The sequence below is a fragment of the Falco rusticolus genome, chromosome 2 (genome assembly GCF_015220075.1).
Source record: "Falco rusticolus isolate bFalRus1 chromosome 2, bFalRus1.pri, whole genome shotgun sequence".
Classification (NCBI taxonomy): domain Eukaryota; kingdom Metazoa; phylum Chordata; class Aves; order Falconiformes; family Falconidae; genus Falco; species Falco rusticolus.
Genome location: NC_051188.1, coordinates 28111856 through 28129725, shown reverse-complemented (window position 1 = coordinate 28129725; position 17870 = coordinate 28111856). Strand labels below are relative to the sequence as shown.

General features: G+C 39.5%; 1 protein-coding gene across 1 annotated transcript in view; it reads right to left on the bottom strand.

The window, feature by feature from the left end:
- Positions 1-15313, bottom strand: part of LOC119142673 (complement C4-like) — a 46525-nt gene extending 31212 nt beyond the window's left edge. The window contains exons 1-12 of the mRNA XM_037375848.1: positions 15161-15313; positions 12303-12495; positions 11117-11300; positions 10290-10360; positions 9897-9982; positions 8584-8666; positions 7494-7581; positions 4643-4748; positions 4337-4460; positions 2629-2744; positions 1731-1898; positions 783-980 (exon numbers count right to left, since the gene is read on the bottom strand). Of these exons, the coding sequence (XP_037231745.1) occupies positions 783-980; positions 1731-1898; positions 2629-2744; positions 4337-4460; positions 4643-4748; positions 7494-7581; positions 8584-8666; positions 9897-9982; positions 10290-10360; positions 11117-11300; positions 12303-12495; positions 15161-15225 (1482 nt within the window). The 5' untranslated portion in view covers positions 15226-15313. The remainder of the gene's footprint in view (positions 1-782; positions 981-1730; positions 1899-2628; positions 2745-4336; positions 4461-4642; positions 4749-7493; positions 7582-8583; positions 8667-9896; positions 9983-10289; positions 10361-11116; positions 11301-12302; positions 12496-15160) is intronic.
- Positions 15314-17870: the final 2557 nt, after the last annotated feature.

Genomic DNA, 17870 nt, shown 5'->3' with positions numbered 1-17870 from the left:
AATCAAACTGTCACAGGCATCATAAAAGTTATCTGTCTAGAATTTCAGCTTTAAAGGCTGTCAGTTTAATATCTTTCAAAAATATCCACGTAATTATGCAGATAAACATTACCCCTTCTGGACCTCTTTGCTCTAGACTGTATTAGAAAGTACAGACTAAAATTTCTACTTATGTGTCTTTCTTCAGAAGAAAAATTTACAAAGATTTGTATATTACGAGCCCCCAGACATATAAAAATAGCAGAATTATACAGTTTCTGGAAGGGACCTATGGAGATCTCTAGTCCAGCTACCTGCTGTAAGATGAGCCATCACCAGTGTGAGATCCGGTCGGATGTTGTTTTCTCTAGTTGAGTGTTGAATGTTTCTGAGGATGACAATTCCCTAAGCTCTCTGGGAAGCCTCTTCCAGTATTGCCTTCATGACTAGTGAAAATGTTTTTCCAAAACGAACCTTTCAGGTTCATACCCTTATTCATGTACCCTTCAACATACCCTAACTACATCACTTGGCACCACCTAGGAAATTTTTTCTCCATTATGTCTGTAATTCCTCTTCAAGTAATTTTAGGTTGCTATTAAAGTCACTCTTAGCTTCTTCACCAAACTGAACAAGCCCAGCTCCCTCAGCCTGTCTTGGTAGGTCAGGTGTGTTAGGACACTCATCATCTCTGTTGGCCTCTTTTGGATGCCCTCTGGTTTCCCACGCATTAGTAACTAGACAGATGTTCTGGATTGTATGATTTCTAGAAGAAATTACTGATAGTCTGGTATTTTGTTTACCATATAATAGAAATAGTCAATCTTTCCACTGCCAGACTGATGAACATCATTCAAGGTGATGTGCAAGTTATCTCCAGGTGCCACAACAGTATGTGGGATGCTGATGCTGAGATAGTTCTGAGAAGCAGACTGGTATCTTTCAGCTCTGATGCTGGTTTCAGGTGATTCTAATTTTTCTTTTCCCTCTTCAGCCTTTACCTATCAGGGAAAAAAAAAAAAAAAGGACAGCGTGGGTAAAGTGTCCCTCAGGAGACAGTATCAAGTGTCACCTTTACTTTATATCTTGCCAAGTTATCCAGAAGATGCTGGGAAATGAGATGAATCACTGCTGAGACGTCATCAGCAGAACCTGGCATTAAACACCAGGATTTTATTACTTTATTCTCTCACCCTATTTTGTCGCTTGATATATTTGCACCTGATATTTTTGAGCCTTGGCTCTTTCTGAATGAGAATCAATAGCTCAAAATCATGGTGATTTTGTACTTAGGCAGCTTTTCCTCCTTTTTATATATGCATGTAATTGAACCCTCTGAGTGTCCAGATGTAGCCTACTGTCTGCAATGCTCAAGGATCTTTTCCTTCACCTGCTTCTCATCATTTTCTGTCACTTTTCATGGTGATATTCCTTACACTCCTATTTCCATCCTTCACGCCAGGAAAATGCACATCTGAACCACAAAAAAAGCACCACCATCACCCATGTATGTACTCCCAATGCTCCAATGTACAAGTGTCCTTCATTTCAGTGAGACATCCCTCAGGCCCCTGGTCTCTCTGACATACCTTACACAATCTGGACAAAGCTGTGCAGGTGGTGTAAGAAATCACATTCCACCCTCTGTGCTAATTTAATGAATACTGATAATTTTCACAGTCATTTGTAATTGACTTACAAGCTTTTCTCAGTGGTGTATTTTTAAACATGGATGTTTGGGTTTTCTTTACCATTATTTGAAGCATCTGAGCATCTCCAGGGATGTTGAAGGCCAAGGGGACTAGACCCTCTTTATTAGAAAGTGCAGTCATCTTCATTGGGGATTTTCCAGGCACGGTAACAGTAGCAGTGACAGGTACAGAGGCAGCAGGAGAGCCATCAACCAAAGTGACAGATGCCTATTGGAAAAAAAGTGGTTTTCTGTTGTTACTTCAAGGAAATGCCTGGGTTTAAAAAGTGCCCACAAACAAGAAGCAATTATTTTTATAAAGTGAGAAGAAATACAAACATTAGCGTTTGAAAATTTGAGCTTTGAGAGAAAAGAATAGCAATTGATTCAGCTAGACTCCAGCTAAAGTAAAAATCTGTGAACACAGGTTAACAGCTGCCCCGGATTTTCACTTAGCCTCTTTTGGATCTCAGAGGATCCCAGAGATACTTGTCCTTAAGTACTACAAGGTAAATTTCTAACTTTAACTCTTGGTGTGCAGTTTAAAACCTCAAAAACTTCAATACATTTTTTTTAAAAAAGATAATACTCTGTTTTAGTTTTCAGAATTTTAACTTGATATGGGATTAACTTGATACATTATTATTTTAATCTTTTGATTTTGAGGTGAGGAAGAGACTGCTACATGTTTTATTAAACTTTGTAGCACACAAATGACTTCCAGACCAGAAAACCTGTATTTTCTGGCTTTAGTTTCCCTGCTCAGGCTCTGTGTGTACAGAAATGAGACAAGCCAGACACTCAAACAGTAGCTCTGTGTTGGACCTATTCCTGTTGGGCTTCTTCCTGAAGGTCTGTGTCCTACAGAGCTCCCACTGGATTAGATAAGAAATTTATAAACAGGGCAGATATAAATCCTTTGTTATGGAGGCAGATGGACACGGCTAAGTACTACATACCACAACAGAGAAGGGGGCTCCAGGCACAAAATACTTTTTGGTGTTAGACAGATCAACAGTGTAAGGAGACTTCACAAACTTCACATTGTTGAGTTCTTCTTCCCTTATCTCACCACCTGTTAATATCAAACAGTATGTGTTGCTATGGGAGCAATAACTATGTACTTGCTCATTACTTTAGCATCCATCATTTCTGTTTTCAAGATTAATTGCATTTTTACCAGCACATATAAAGAAAACCAAAATATGATCCCTCCCCAAAGAGTCCTGAGAAGAGGAAGAGATGGGTGCAGGCAGATGGGGAACACAGAGACAGGCCAGTGCAAGGACAGGGCAACCTGTGCGGTGCTCCAGCAAGCTGGCAGTGGCAGGTGTGTGCTCTTGACAGCTCAGGCATCGAGACCTGCAAAACTCACAACATGAAAATCTCCCTCTAACACACTGATTGGAACAAGGTGTCTGCAGACACAGAGCACACTGGTACCACAGGAACCACTGTGGTGGTGCACCTCCCTTTCCAAGCCATCGGGGCTTCATTCTTTGGGAAAGGCTACATCAAAGCACAATGTAAAAGTCACTCAGAATCAGTAGGAAGGGTTGGATGTAAAAATTTTAATTTCCTGAAAGAGCTTTTTTTTTTTTTCTTTTTCTTTCTGAGTGCTGATGAGAGCTAATATTAGCTGATACCATCTTCTGCAACTTTGCACCTACAAGACAGCTTGAGCATCTGCTTCCCATCTAAGATTCTTCTAGTTAAACTGCTCATTCTTCTAGTTAACTTCTAGTTAAACCACTACCCGTAATCACCTCTAAAAAAAAAGTTACATGGCTTGCTTTAAACTGAGTGCATTTAGAGATATACTTTCAATGTCCTTATTTTCCACTTTAATACTCCCATCTTGAGAAGTGTCAGTAAAGCCCACCAGCCTTGTCCTGTTATGCATATAATTAATATCAAACCCAGCAAGTACACAAGTGTGGAGGCAGCCTACCCGTGGCAGAAAGAGGAAGCATGCACAGGGTGGTAGAGACCAGGCCACACCATAAGATCTTATGTCCATTATGCTGGTGTGGTAACAGGAGGTCTTAGAGTCTCCTTTGCTCTTGTGATAAATTTTGCAGCATAAGTACCTATAGTAGATTATACTACAGAACCACACAGCTGCAATACATTTGACTTAATTTTAGGATTCCAAGGAATCCTACTTAATACTTTGGATTTTTAGTAATTTTTAGAATTCTAGTAATTCTAGGCTAAGTGACTAGACTCCTTCTATAGTCAATGGGAACAGACACCTCTGGAGTGCAGTCTAACCTATCCATTCTTTACAGTGACTATATAAAGTGCCTGGGCTCTGAATAGATACCTTACTTTCAGATATCTAAAATAAAAGGGATCAGTGTCCCTACGAACAACAAGAAAAGTCTTGCCGATTTTGGAAAGGCCATCTTCATCACAGATTCAGCTTCAGAGGTCAGCACTGAAGTTATGAGGTAAGGTGAGAGGTACAAGACTAGCACTAAATACTTACTACAACCAAAATCACCCACTGACTACTGCGTCTAATTGCATGCAGTGCTCATCTGTGGGTAGCTCTAAGGTGCCTGGGAGCATACTCAACATGCTTAGCCCTGCTGTGAGCAAATACCTAGAGAACGATCAATGTAAATACTACAGACTGTATCAGTTAAGGCATAATGTACTCACTTGCTGTTTCTACAGTGGTAACAGCAACATATAAATGAAAACCTTCCAGAGTTGAAATACTCTTTCTTAATTTCTCTTCCAAATGTGTTGTATTTAAAGTAACTCTTCCTTTTCCATTTTGAATCTAAATCGAAAGTAAAAAAAAAAAAATAGACAACCCTTTACTGGTTTGTTGCCATTAGAATAAAAAAAATTGCTGCTTATAGCATGACTATGGTATTACAGGGATCTGTATTCTGATATTTCTGACAATATTCAGCTCACGTGGGATAAATCAGAATAGCTCCACCGAACTCCACTACTTACAGATAGCTGTTGTTCCAGGCCTGGAATAAAGATTTTTTTCTCATTTTCATCAATTATGCCAAATCGCACATATGCAACACCTTGAATCCCTTTCCCATAAGAGTGTCTTTGAAAAGAAGAAAAGTGAGCAGATGGATCATTACATTAATAAAAGGCAATCATAAATCAGACAAATAATTTTATGCTGAAATAAAATTGGGATGTCTTTAGGCACCCCATCTGTAACTAGTAGCTTGGAAACAAAAATTTGTCCCGCTCACTGATAACTCAAACATGAAGACTTTTACTGGACTGTATAAAGTGATGATTTCAAGTGCAGAGAAATATAGGGTGTAAATTACATCGGCAGAATCACAGGTGGAGACATCAGCTGACAAAATTTACACCACAGTAACATCACATTTTTTTTATTTTTACAAATTAATGAGAACTTTAGTTGCACAGTGAAGTCTCACACAGCTCAGCCCTTTCATAGGGAACAAGAGCGGTATCCAGTCTCTTTAGCTTGGATGAGCAGCTAACTCTTTTGTATGAGACACCTCACAAGCACAACATTTAAAATAGGGGGCCAGAGAACCATCTCAGGGACTAATATAAAGTATTTGGTACCTCTGAAGACCTCCAGAGACACATCGTCCCTGCATTAGGCAGACTGCCCTCCCCCTGCATCTCTCCTACGGATTTAGGCAGTATAGCACAGGGACCTCTTGTAAGTTAAATATTTGCCAGGTAGGTATCTGGCCAGAGCACCCTTGAACTCTCCACGCAGGTCATGGGGAGATAGGAGAGAGCATGTTGTTGCACCTGGCAGGTTCCTTATTCAAGGAAACCCTGGCAGATGGCACCCTCCTGCAGCATGGCATGTAACGTGCTACATGAGACCTGTCACAGCCATGCTGTTATCTTTTGCTTGTGAAAATCCTGCTATATCTCAGATCTGTAATACTTTTGTTTAAGCAAAGCTGCTTTCAAACTGACCTGATCAGCACTGATCTATACCAATGAAACTGACTCAGAGGCAGTTCTTATGAAAACTGATTAAAATGCCAGAACTAGTAACTGCAGGAAACAACAGTCAATATACCAAATAACTGTTCATTACATGCATGGCTAGCTCAGAGATGGAAGTTCAGTTATCGGGAATTTCCTATGTTGATTTTGATGAAAGTCAGGCAGGCCTGTGCAGCAGCTCTAGGACCTTTTCCAATAGACAAAAGAAGAGTATCCAGTCATTCAACCCCATTTTTTCCTCTTAAATAATTATGGTGTTAATGAGTAGTGAGGTATATACAAAGGAGTTGCACAGTCCATAAAGTAAAAACTGAGTGCTGCAATAACATGCAGAGAAAGCTTTAGAAAGAATTAAAATATTAAAGCCTGATAAAAATATTAAATCTGATATCACTTCATATCACAATATCAACTAATCATGATTAAATCTAGTAATTATTCAATAGAAACAAATAAAGGAAGGTGATCAAGAGAAGATTAGAAGAGCTGTGTTTGTTCAGCCCAGCAGAAGGCGGTGGGTACTGGGCTCTGCCTGCTCTCTCAGGGTGTGCTGGGGGCGGGAAGGACCAGCATGGTCAAGGTGAGGAGCAAAAGAACAGCGGACAGAAGGCTGACATGGTATAAGCTGGCCAGCGTTGAAATCAGACCAGAAACAAAACCTACTAGAACTGAGGCTGTGGAGGATCAGGCTTCCAGCTGGATACAGTGCCACAGGCTATGTAGCAAATCTAGGAACTGCCCCCTGCTTAGGCCAGGTTAATTAAACAAGTACAGTGCTGTCTTGGAGGCTGTGGCTGGCTGGCACCGCTCTATTAATCCCCCTGTCTTCCACAGCAGGGTGGCCACATGCAGACCTGGGTGGACCTTGGTCCATGCATCCTCCCAGGGAGTTTTCTGGAACTGTCCAGGGATTGCTGCACGGCTGAGGCCAAGCCTGTGCCATGCACCAGCTGAGCCACCGGCAGCCAAGTTCTGGGGCTCAGGAACCTTTCCTGGAACTGTTTAATTTACTACCCAGATGGCTTAAATATCTTTTCTGGTATCACGTTCAAATGTAGACAAAGCTCCTACTGTATGAGAATAATTCCTCATATAAGGAAAGAATCTGAAAAATAATATCTCAAAAGATACTAAATAGTGCTTGAGTGTAATAATAATTTGTTTGCTGCTCTCAGTTTGGAAGATTTTTCAGAATCAAACATAAAATGAAACACAAATGATTATGGTGTTTACTAAACATCACTAGATGATGCTTTAGTCACATGCACTCATACAGCTAAATGCTAACATTTAATGCCTATTTAACTAAAGGTTACTGTAAGCCAAATTAATTACCAGGCTATTTACTGTCAGTGCTTAATAAAGGCACAAGCTTTGGTTGTACAGACCAGGCTATTTTATTCTTGTTTGTTTATATAAGCAACTTCTATACCTAGATCTTTCCTCCCTTCTGTATTGACTGTTTCCTCTCCGCCATCCCCATCAGCTACTGGGACAGACACAAACGATCCAATGGTGACTTATCAGTAAGATACTCTTACACTATTAGTTATGTGTATGTTTGTAAAAGGCAACACTCTTATTTAAATAAAATTTAGTTTTGCTAGCAAACTGAAATATTTGGAAAACCTTGTTCCATTTTGATCACCACTACTTGGACCCAGGTAGGATTTTACACCAGTGTCTCAAGTTAGTAGTGGAAACAGAGAGTATATAAAATTAACATCAGATTCAAGAAAAGCCAGAAGCTGGCTGTTAGTGAGAAGAAAAAAGAATAAATGGCAAAGTTCATTATCTACTTATCCACCTCCTAAAACAGTCTTGCTGCAAGCACACCTACTTTGCCTCGATATCAAACACAAAGTTTTCATTCCAGATGTGGTAGTATGACTGAACTGGGATGAGTTTGACTTCAAAAGATGGAAGTTCTGCATGAAAAAAAAGAAGACAAAAGGTCATGACATACAAGTCTCAAACATACCTTAAACTCCTGGCATGTGGCAACACCCACTGAGAGGATGCAGCTGCACTGAGAGAAGGTTTTGGTTTGAACCAGCAGTGCACTTCTGAAGCAAATCCCCTGCTCATTTTCCCTTTTTCTACTTTGCTTCACATAGTGGAACAGTCTTCAAGCACACAAAAATCAATTATTTACAACATAAATAAGCCAGAAGATAAATTCTAACTGCTCATGGGCATTAAGTGTGCTGGACTACAAGCAGTGTGAAGTAAACCCACCCTGAAATGGCTTGAGGGCAAACATGAGCTGTGACACTCTGCAATTTACTCCTATAAAGCCAAACTATTTGCCACTGCAGATGTAGCCAGAGCAATTGGCTCCTGGATGCAGGTGTTTGCAGAGGATGCAGTAGTCTCTGCTATTCTGTTACATCCACTAGCTAGGGCAAAACCAGGTGTGTTAAACTGAGATTATTATATAATCCTCAGGCTTTCTCTTGCTTTTAAGAAGAAAAAGCAACCAACACAGCACCCACACTAAATATTATAAGAATGCATAATTTCAGTGGAAATAAATCAAGACATTTCTTACCTCAGATTGCTAAATTTTTACATTTTTACTTTTTCCACAGTACACTTAGAGAAGCTTTTTTAAAGAAAAGTATAGGAACAACTCTAACCAACTTCCAAACTGAAGTCTACTGAGATAAAATAGGTAGCTTTTTTTTTTTCATTCATTTTAGTCTTCGCTGAAAACTTTAGTCAGAATTGCAATGATTTTTTCAAATGTAAGTGGAAGGCACAGGCACCCAAACCCAGAGTTCTTCTGTGCATCAGAGAGTAATGAGGCACTGTAACCCTGTAAATCTTGTCCTTAGTACTTAACTACAGCCAGGTATAACCACTGCAGTATAGCTTCTATCACAGTGATGACTTCCCATATTTATAATGCAAATTAAATATTCTCTTACCGTATTTTTTAACTTCAAATTCAGCAGAAACGTTAGACATTTCATGTTGATGAAACCAAGCTTTGATTTTCCAATTTCCAGGCCTAAAGTTCAGATTCAGCAGAGAATAGTTAATTGGGACTCCTCAGATAATTTATGATGCTAATATATTTAAATTATCACTAAATGCTGATATTTTCCTTGCTTTGATCTCATTCTGAACTAATTCATTAATGGATTTCTCTTTGCTGGGGGGACCCAGCAACATATTTTCAAACGTCTTAGGAAACACCCAAGAAGATTTTATGAGCAACTGTAGGATAACATAGTTGCAAACCACGTGTAACATGCACTGCCTCTGAAAAGCCCTCAGAAACAGAGAACTCATCTTGTATTTCCTATAGCTTATCTTCGCTGTGACGTCAAAATCAATCTAGCATGCAAGAACACATTGTATATTAAGTAAAAGTCTGACTGTTTGAAATCAGAGGTAATTAATTACACTCTGCAAACTTAGCCCTTACAGATTTACTCTCCTAAATGTGGTCATACAGTTGAACAGATACTGAAGGAGTTTGCTAAACTGTTCCTTACCAGGATAAACGTTGCTAACTGCAGCATATTAACTTTAAATTCTGGACTCACCTCTCCAAGGTGAGGTGCTTAAAGGTAAAAAGTTATTAACCATAGGCTCAGTCTCTGCTCCATGGTGAAAGACAGTTTTGAAAGATAATTCAAGCAGTTCTGCAGTTAAAAATCTTAAGTACTTCAGCAGGTAAGGGGGATGAATCTGGATGGTTTGATCCTGCTAATAGGAGGTGGAGTTAATCCTCCTCACTTTAGACATTAGCCCACGAGGTCTTTCACCTGCCTGGGTGCCCTCAGGCTCCTCTAACAGCCATGGAGAGAAACAGGCAGTGCTGGGACATGGTACCTCTCATCCTGACACAGGCATCTAAAACGGGCCAGATGAATCACAGCCCAAATGTGTGACTGACTTCCCAGTGTCAGAGAAGGGAGTGTGGGGTGACCAGCTCAGGTGTAGACCCTGCACGGCAGGAGGCTCCAGAGCAGGACTATGCTGGGTTCCCTGCTGTCATGCACTGACAGTGTGCCGTGGTGCTTCCCAGGTGTGAACAGAGCAAAACTGTCTACCTCAGTGCACCTCCTCTTCTAAAAAAGTGGTAAAGCAGACAATACACAAGAAAGAAAGAGAAGAGAGAAAAACAAGGGAGCGGAACAGAGAGAAGGGAAGGACTCTTGCTTTTAGCTTGAAGATAGCAACATTTTGAGATGTGAACTGCTTTAATGCACAAGGCACAGGGGTAACATACTCGGCAATGTCAGGTATTTCAAAGCTTTCACTCAACACTGTTTTGATTTTCCGGTCTGACTTTTTCACGACCATTCCTTTTGAGTTCTGTTGAGAGAGAGAAAACAAGCATAACATTATATTCCAGGTGTCAAACATTTACATCCAAAAGCTCAAGTTCCTATACTAGTCCTAAGGAAGAGAAAATGCTCTGCTTACTTTCCTACTTTAATAGTCAAATGTTACGTGTCCCTCTGTGCTCCTGATGTTGGCCAAAAATGACTAGTTGTATCTCACAACATGTAAATACTGTTTCTGGAGAGGAGTCATAGCTATAGTTTTACTCTTGGATCTTTTGTGGAAGTTTATCATAGTTTGTGCAAGCACTCATTGACAGTGTTTTTTGTATACTTACTAGCACAGCAACTGTAACTGTATCATCTATTGGCCTCATAGTATTGTCCAGAACGAAGATCCTGTATTTTACTGTTTAACAGAAGAAAAAATGTACTCACATATATATATATTTCTGACCTGTCCAGACAGTAATTATTACAAGCTCTAAACTGAGTTACTGAATTTAGAAAAAAACCAATTTCTTTTAATGAAAACAACTCTAAAAAAAAATAAATAAAAATGAAAAAAATAAATTTGTATTCTTCCACAGGCTTTGTATATTACATGACCAAACAGATACCTTTTTGAAGCAAATTCTAAAAAATGCTCAGGGAGCTTCACTCACTTTTGTATTCTTTCTGCAGTCAAGGCATGCAACCAAATGCAAGAACTTTTTTTACTTCCCTCTTATTATTTAATTAGAGTGTTAAGTAACAAAACAGCTGTGGTCTTGAAGTGCAAAGGATACTTATTGCAGGTGTTGCAAGTAGAAGTAATTGGGGTTTTTTTGCAGGTTTCTCACAATTTTGTTTTCCAAAGGAAAGTTGCTATAAAGCTTTTTGAACAAAAATGAGTAGATATTGTCTGGCTCCTGTTAGAAGAGAGAATGACTTTCTGACTCCAGTGGCATTTCCACACGGGCCGCTGCAATGTGCAGTGTAGACCCTGAAGAAGCCCTGGCTGAAGAATGCAAGTTTAAAAGCTGAACTGGCTAGTAAGCACAGAGACAGCTGGAGTTAAATGAGAAGGATTTACACTAGGGAGGATCAAGTCAATATCACTTTTTCTAATCAAGCCCTTGTGACATCTATATTTAACATCTAAGTGCAACATTTGTATTTTAACCTTTGGAATTTGGTGTGTATATAGGCTTATCTGTCTGAATAAAAATGTAGCCTTTCTTGGAAGACAGGAGGATGCGAGTTGTTTGAGTGATGTCCTTATGAAGCTCCCTGCTTTCGGTGACTAACAGAACATATGACTGATTACTCTTCTTGAACAAATCCTGTTGCTGAGTCCCCGGCTTGATCTGAAAAGGACAAAAGGAAAAACCCCACAGAGTCAGATATGAACCTTGCTAACTTTGGAACCACACAGCTGAGGCCCAAAGACAGCTAAAGTGCTTAAATATTTTTATTATCACCATTCAACAGAAGATACTCAATTACATCTTTCTTCCTAGATGAGTATTTCTTTTTAAGTAGAAATACTATCTAATCCCCCATTTTCCACCATGGAAAGACATGTTCTTCTGCCCGATGGCAGTAATTCCAGCTCAGTGCTTTTCTTCAGTCTACATGCATGTTAAATTCCAGTTACCATGTCATTTGATAGCTTGAGCAGCATCCTGTAATCCTTCATTTGCTAAAATCTTGGCTGTGAAATTAGAGATTTACCTCATGCAGGTTAATATAATGTTTCTAAACATCATGCTCAAGAGGAACCTGATTTGAAAGCTCAGCTTTTGGCTTTGGGAATAATCAGAGCTATTTTCCCAACCAAATAGCCCAAACTAGCAGGCCCGAACTAAATGCTGGCAAACTTCAAAATCCATGTCAAAGGCAAAAGATGCAAATCAGGATGTAAAGAGGAATTAATCAACTTGTAGGTTTGCAGAAATGTCACAGGCTTTTGTCTGAGAGATTGCATATTTTTAAAGATTTCTTCTGTTTTGTAAAAATGACCTGTACCCCAAAGGCTTGAATATAGTCTTTAAGCAATACAGAACAACAAACAGTGATACAATAATAAATGTTTTTAAAGTTAATATCATCACTGATCTACAGCAATGAAAAGATCTTTCCTGACCATGTGAAAAAATCTTGAGCTTGCTTGTTGGGCAAAACCAAGCACTCCCAATCACCACTGAAATCATATTAGGCATTGATTTATTAGTGTGCTGCTGTCACTGGAATTGTTGGTGTTTTGTCACCTGTCTCTAGGGTTCCGTGTTGTGTTGTGTTCCTAGTACAGATTTTGTGTTTTTTATCACCAGATTAAAACATTTACATCGCTATGATGGTAGACTCACCATTACTTTTTTCATCTCTTGGTAGTTGTTATTTTGGTTAAGGTTAAAGACGAACTTCTCTGATAGGAGCTGATTTTTTCTATCATCTTTGAAGTATGCAGTAACTTGCACTGGGCCCTGTGCTCCGTGGACTTGAACTGTTACTGTCTCATGTACGCCCAAATGCACCACATTTGGGGCAGTTATAAGAAATCTAAAATAACATAGAAACAGGTTATCCAGCATGTAGGTTGATTTTCTCATAACAGCAGAATGTCCAACAGATATAAATTTTAAAGAAAAAAACAACTCTCACAATAGTTGAACTTGGGACTTGTAGAGATCACCTGGTCCACCCCCCTTGTTAGTCAAAGTAGAGATTAAAAGGAGACAGTTTCTCTCCGACTGATCTCCAAATACAGAACCATCACATTTAGGTCCTACAAAAGATCAGTCCCTATGCAGAGTAGAGAAAAAAACCTGCACTATTTCCCAGGGACTGCCAATGCTGTTTGTAGCCTGGTTTAACTCAGAGAAAGTTCTATAAACTCAACTTTCCGGAAACAAAACTAGGCTATGCACTGAGACACTTAATAGATATTCATAAATACATATTTGGTACTATGAAGTCATGTATGCTCATGTACTAGCACCCACATTATGCCATCTTAGGCTTTAATATGTCAGGAGGTATCAGTTTCCATGTATGGGGTTTGCAAGTGGTTGATCTTCATTGAGATGTCACTGTTTGTGAGATCCTGGTAATGAGAGATCATGGAAAGTGAGATCACAGCCCTGGGAAGGAGTGAGTTAGAGGCTAAACTGACTGGGATTTAGTTTTTTCTCTTTATTACTTTCCTTTATTCTTAACTCTGCTCTGGTGCTTCTTGGTAATTAATTTTGTGCCCTTCAAAATGTAGATCATCATTCTTGCCCTCTTTTGTTCAAGTATCTTTTACACACAAAAATCAGAGAACTATGTGAAGAGCTGTGTCTTAATGATATGATGGTACATACACAAAGCACAGTTCTGAGCTCAAGAAAGCTGCTTTTGGAAAATGATTATTCTGCAGAAGGTTCTAAAACAAAAGGCAAATGATTTCACCATTATCAGAATGGGTTGTCTGAACTTTTTCTTAGGTTTCTTCTTTCTTAAATTTATAAAATGAAAAGTGGGGTGTAGAAATAGGGAAAAAAGCTGATTTATTTTTTAAAAGGAAATATAAATTCACTTCCTTTTTTTATAGTAATCATGTTGCTCTGTGAAAATAAGTAAGAATCATCTCCTATATGATTCATGAAATGCATCACAGGTAGTCTGAGCCTTCACACAAACATAATGATCTCGGGAAAGAAAACCAGAATAGCCTTCAATAAACGTGAAAAATTTTTTATCCATCCATTTGTGAAAATATTTTCTAATGTTTCCACTTTACAATGAAAGATGAAACTTGTCTTTCAGTTACATCTACTCTCATGCAATGCTTGATCCTGATCTTTATTGTTTTCATTTGTCTAATTGTCTTCTCTAACTCATTAGTCAGGCAGGTTTGGCCTCTATATACATTCAAGTGGTTGAATGTTGAGAAGAAAGATCATTTTCAGCTGTGTTCATTGTATTTTCTCAGTGGCACTGAAGGGATTTTACTCTAAAAGTGTCACTGCATGACCCACTCAGAGTCTGTTGGCGCTAGCAAAAGTTGACACAAGACCTATCTCGACATACGGAAAAGAGAGTGTAATGCTTGCTCTCTGCCATAGCCTACAGAAATTTAGGGTCTTTTTTAACAGTAGTATAGTTAGTTGTTTAAAAGTTTACCTATGCAATAGCTCCCACGGACGTGGTCACTAGCGCACACTGCCCATGATCTCAACCAGCCAGACACAAGCCAGATCTGGTCTTGAAGTGTCATGATGTTTTCCTGACGTAATGTCCAGTTTCATATACTTAATACATTCAGCACTTTATGATTCCCACATCCATTTACCTTAAAGAAAAAAACCCTCAGTCCTCATTTCCACTAAGATTTTATCACAAATGACAAAGCCTGTGTTTCACTGAAGATGAAGTGTGTATGGTACTCAAGGTGTACCATAGGTACCCAGTATCTGGCTTCTGTGGGGCTGATGTGGACACTGGAGGTCAACACCAGATGTCAGGCAGGAGTCTGCACCTGGTTAAAACCTCATAAATATAGAAATAAGTATTTGAGGCTCAAAGATGGGCTGACATGGAGCGGGAGGAGGGTTTGACCTGACTGCCTAAATATTTCATCAATGCTCTCCTCTGGCTATAGCAAGTACCTGAATACACTTGATCCTGGTTGGAATAAAGCAAGAATCTCTTCTCCTGTACCTCTGTCCTACAGATAAATGTCAATTTGAAGGACCTTAGATATGCTCCATAGGTTTTCTCAAAGACTTGCATCTATTTCCAACTGAAGAACCAGTATCAACATACGTGAATCTCCACTAAAATACAGGATATGTATAGAAAAATCATGAAGCTGTTCCAAACGTGAAACCTTTGTTTTCTGCAATGTATATCTCAATTACAGAAAAGAGAGCTATTCTTTACCAAGATTTTTCAAGCCAATAAATGTCATAAGCTAAAGATGAACAAGCAGCAATAACAGTGTGAACATCTTGCTTTAGTAGGACATTTTTATTATTTGCTACTGAATGGCGATCTCTCTCCTTAAAAGTGCTTTAAAAGGGCAGGTCTTAGCTTTTTAATTTTAGCCTATTTAAGGTTACTCAGATTTTCAAAGGTCCAAGAAAAAGGCTTTGTTGAACTTCTATAAAGTCTGTTACCATTTCCTACTTTCTCTTTCAAAGGATTTGTTACAAGTGAAGAATTAATAACAAAATATACTTACGATGGTGCTTGCTGTGTATTTGGCAACAGCGAAAAAAAGCTCATCAAAAATACCAGCCTTTCCATTGCAAAACTCTACAACATCTGCAAAACAGAAATACCAGCCACCGTCAATCTACTCTCGAGGTGCAGGCTGTAAGAAATGGGCTGATGGCACACCGCAGCAAAGAACATTACCTCTCCTAGTTATTTATTAATAACTTGCAAAACTGTGCAACCAATAATGATGGACTTGCGAGGGATGCACAAATTAATAGCCTGGGGAGAGGCATTCTGGACTAAGCCACAATTCGATGTTTGATCATTCATTCTCTTCCCAGCTTCAATATTTTCACATGATAGCAACTGAAAGTCACGTGCAGAGAGAAATTTTTGCCAATACTGCGAAGGCAATCCCAAAATCAAACAAGACACCATAGCTAAAAGAGTGTCTCCAAAATGCTTCTAAATGGGACAATCAGAAGTAACAGGTCCCTTCTCTATGCTGTTACTTAACTCCAGGCATCTCTGCGGCCCGGCAAATCTGAGGGAAAGCTCCTTTTGATTTAGATAGCACCAAAGGAACTGCACTGGAATTCTAGCTGTACAACTCAGACCCAATCCATAGTGCTTGAAGGCATCCTTCTGCTTTAACTTAAATGGAAATAAAATGGATGTCTCTCCCTGAGTTACTCAGCCCAATTTTCCTTTATGGTCAAGACAGAGGGTAATTAGTCTCTTTTAAGCATAAGCACATAAGATGACTCATCAGCTGAAGACATTCCAGACTGCAAGAAAGACACATAATGTCTTAACAGGCAGGATACTCAAAACCAGGGAAAAAATAATATATCTGAGGAATGGCTGTTTGTGCAGGAACCAGTTTTGATCAAATGAAAATGAAAGAACAAACTGAAAGTCTTATCAGGTCCCATTCTTCCCAGCCTTTACTGGATCATTGTCTCCCAAACATAATTTTGTTGACTCATGAGAATGGGAAAATGGTCATCTGATTTCCAGGCAGGTCAAATGCCAGAAATGATCACATGGCTGTCCACAAGTTCTGAGGATAAACTGCCCTTTAATACACCACATTTAAGTCTGTGTCTTTAATTATTAACAGTGGATGCCTTAAATCAGCACTCCATTATTTGTAAGGTGAATTCATGCTCACAGCAAGGACTCACTGCGCACAGTCATGTTGTACTGTGAGGACAAAGGGACATCCACCTCACCCCACCCCTTGCCTGAGACATCCCCTGCCTTGGTCTTCAGACATCAGCAGCTCCAGCAAGAGCTCCTTCAAGACAAGGAGACAGGGGAAGAGATGGAGGTGTGAGTTGTCAACTAACCAGTTCACTATTTCATGTGAGTGTGTCACAAGTGTGGTAGCTCCCTCTGAGAGAAAACCAGATGTTTTTTCAGAAGTACTTTCTCTCCATTTGTGGTCACAGAAAGTACCAGCAGCAGTGGCAACAAGAATGTTTCTGCACATCAGCAAAAGCTAAGTTTTGCCTGCTCTAGGTATAGGTTTTTTCCAAGAGACAGTCAATTGCCTTCACCCTTCCTCTTCTGACTTCCACTCTCACTCCAGCTGTCAGTCAGGAGGGGGAAGGTGAGGAAAGGTACCTGTGGATCCTCAGGGTCCAAATCCATGTTCTTTGGGAGATGTTTACAGGAGATGAGAAATGGCAACTATTAAGACCAAAGTTATTTTCAGTCTGCCCTCCCTCCCCCTCCCCCTCTTATTCTCTCTGCAGTTATGCACTGACAAAACTGATTTATTTCCATTGCAAAATCACACCATTTCCCTCAGGGCCTCTGGCATCCCAAACCCAAGCTAGGTGGTAAGGAGGAGACCTCCACTACAAAGTTGGTCTGTGCCCAGAACAAAGACAAAGGTTTTGTAGAAGAAGTTCTCTTGGGAACAGGGAGCAGAAGAAGCTGGTTAAACTTGTGGCTGGTAGAATAAGAACTTCTCACTCTTGTATGAACAAAGAGAAGATAATGGGGGAAGTTAATTAAGAGCAGAAGTAGCTGTGGAGTACACTAAGGCTCTTGCCATTTTCAGAGACAGTTCTACCACTAGGTCTTACACGGCTGCCATCCAAGGTTGGGGCTGATGCAATGGCTGAGCAATTGTCACTAAAAGAGAACAAGAAATGAGTATGAATGGGTCCTTTATTGTTGCTCCAGACAAATAAAAAATAATTTTTAAAATAATCAATATCATCAAGGTCCATGCCCTTTTCTTGAGAAAGATATGTGGACTTCTCCCAGCTGGAAAATTAACAGTTTGCCGAAGACTGTGACACAACTGGCATGGATTTCCTATTCCTGAAGTGACAGGAAAGGTAACTTTGCCCTGTGGGGTCACATCAAAATCTTGCTGTTGTGCCAGTCCTTATCAGAGGGGAGGAGAGGGGCTCTCCATCGTCTGGGCTGGGTTGTTTGTCAGGGGACCAAGGTCTGTTTGTACAGCTATACAAATAGCTGTGTATGAGCTCACAGCAAGACATTTTCACATATCATTTTTTAAAGGGGACCTTGCAAAAGCCATTTTTTGCTTTCACTTGTTTTTAATTGGATTTACACACTTTTGCTTCCTTGTGAAGTATGAAGTGTGTATATGGCCGCTATCCATAGTAGTAAGTTACGTAACTGTTTTATATTTGAATTTAAGGAGGTGTTCTGACTCCTAATAAAAGCATTTTTTCTTCAAAATATAAACC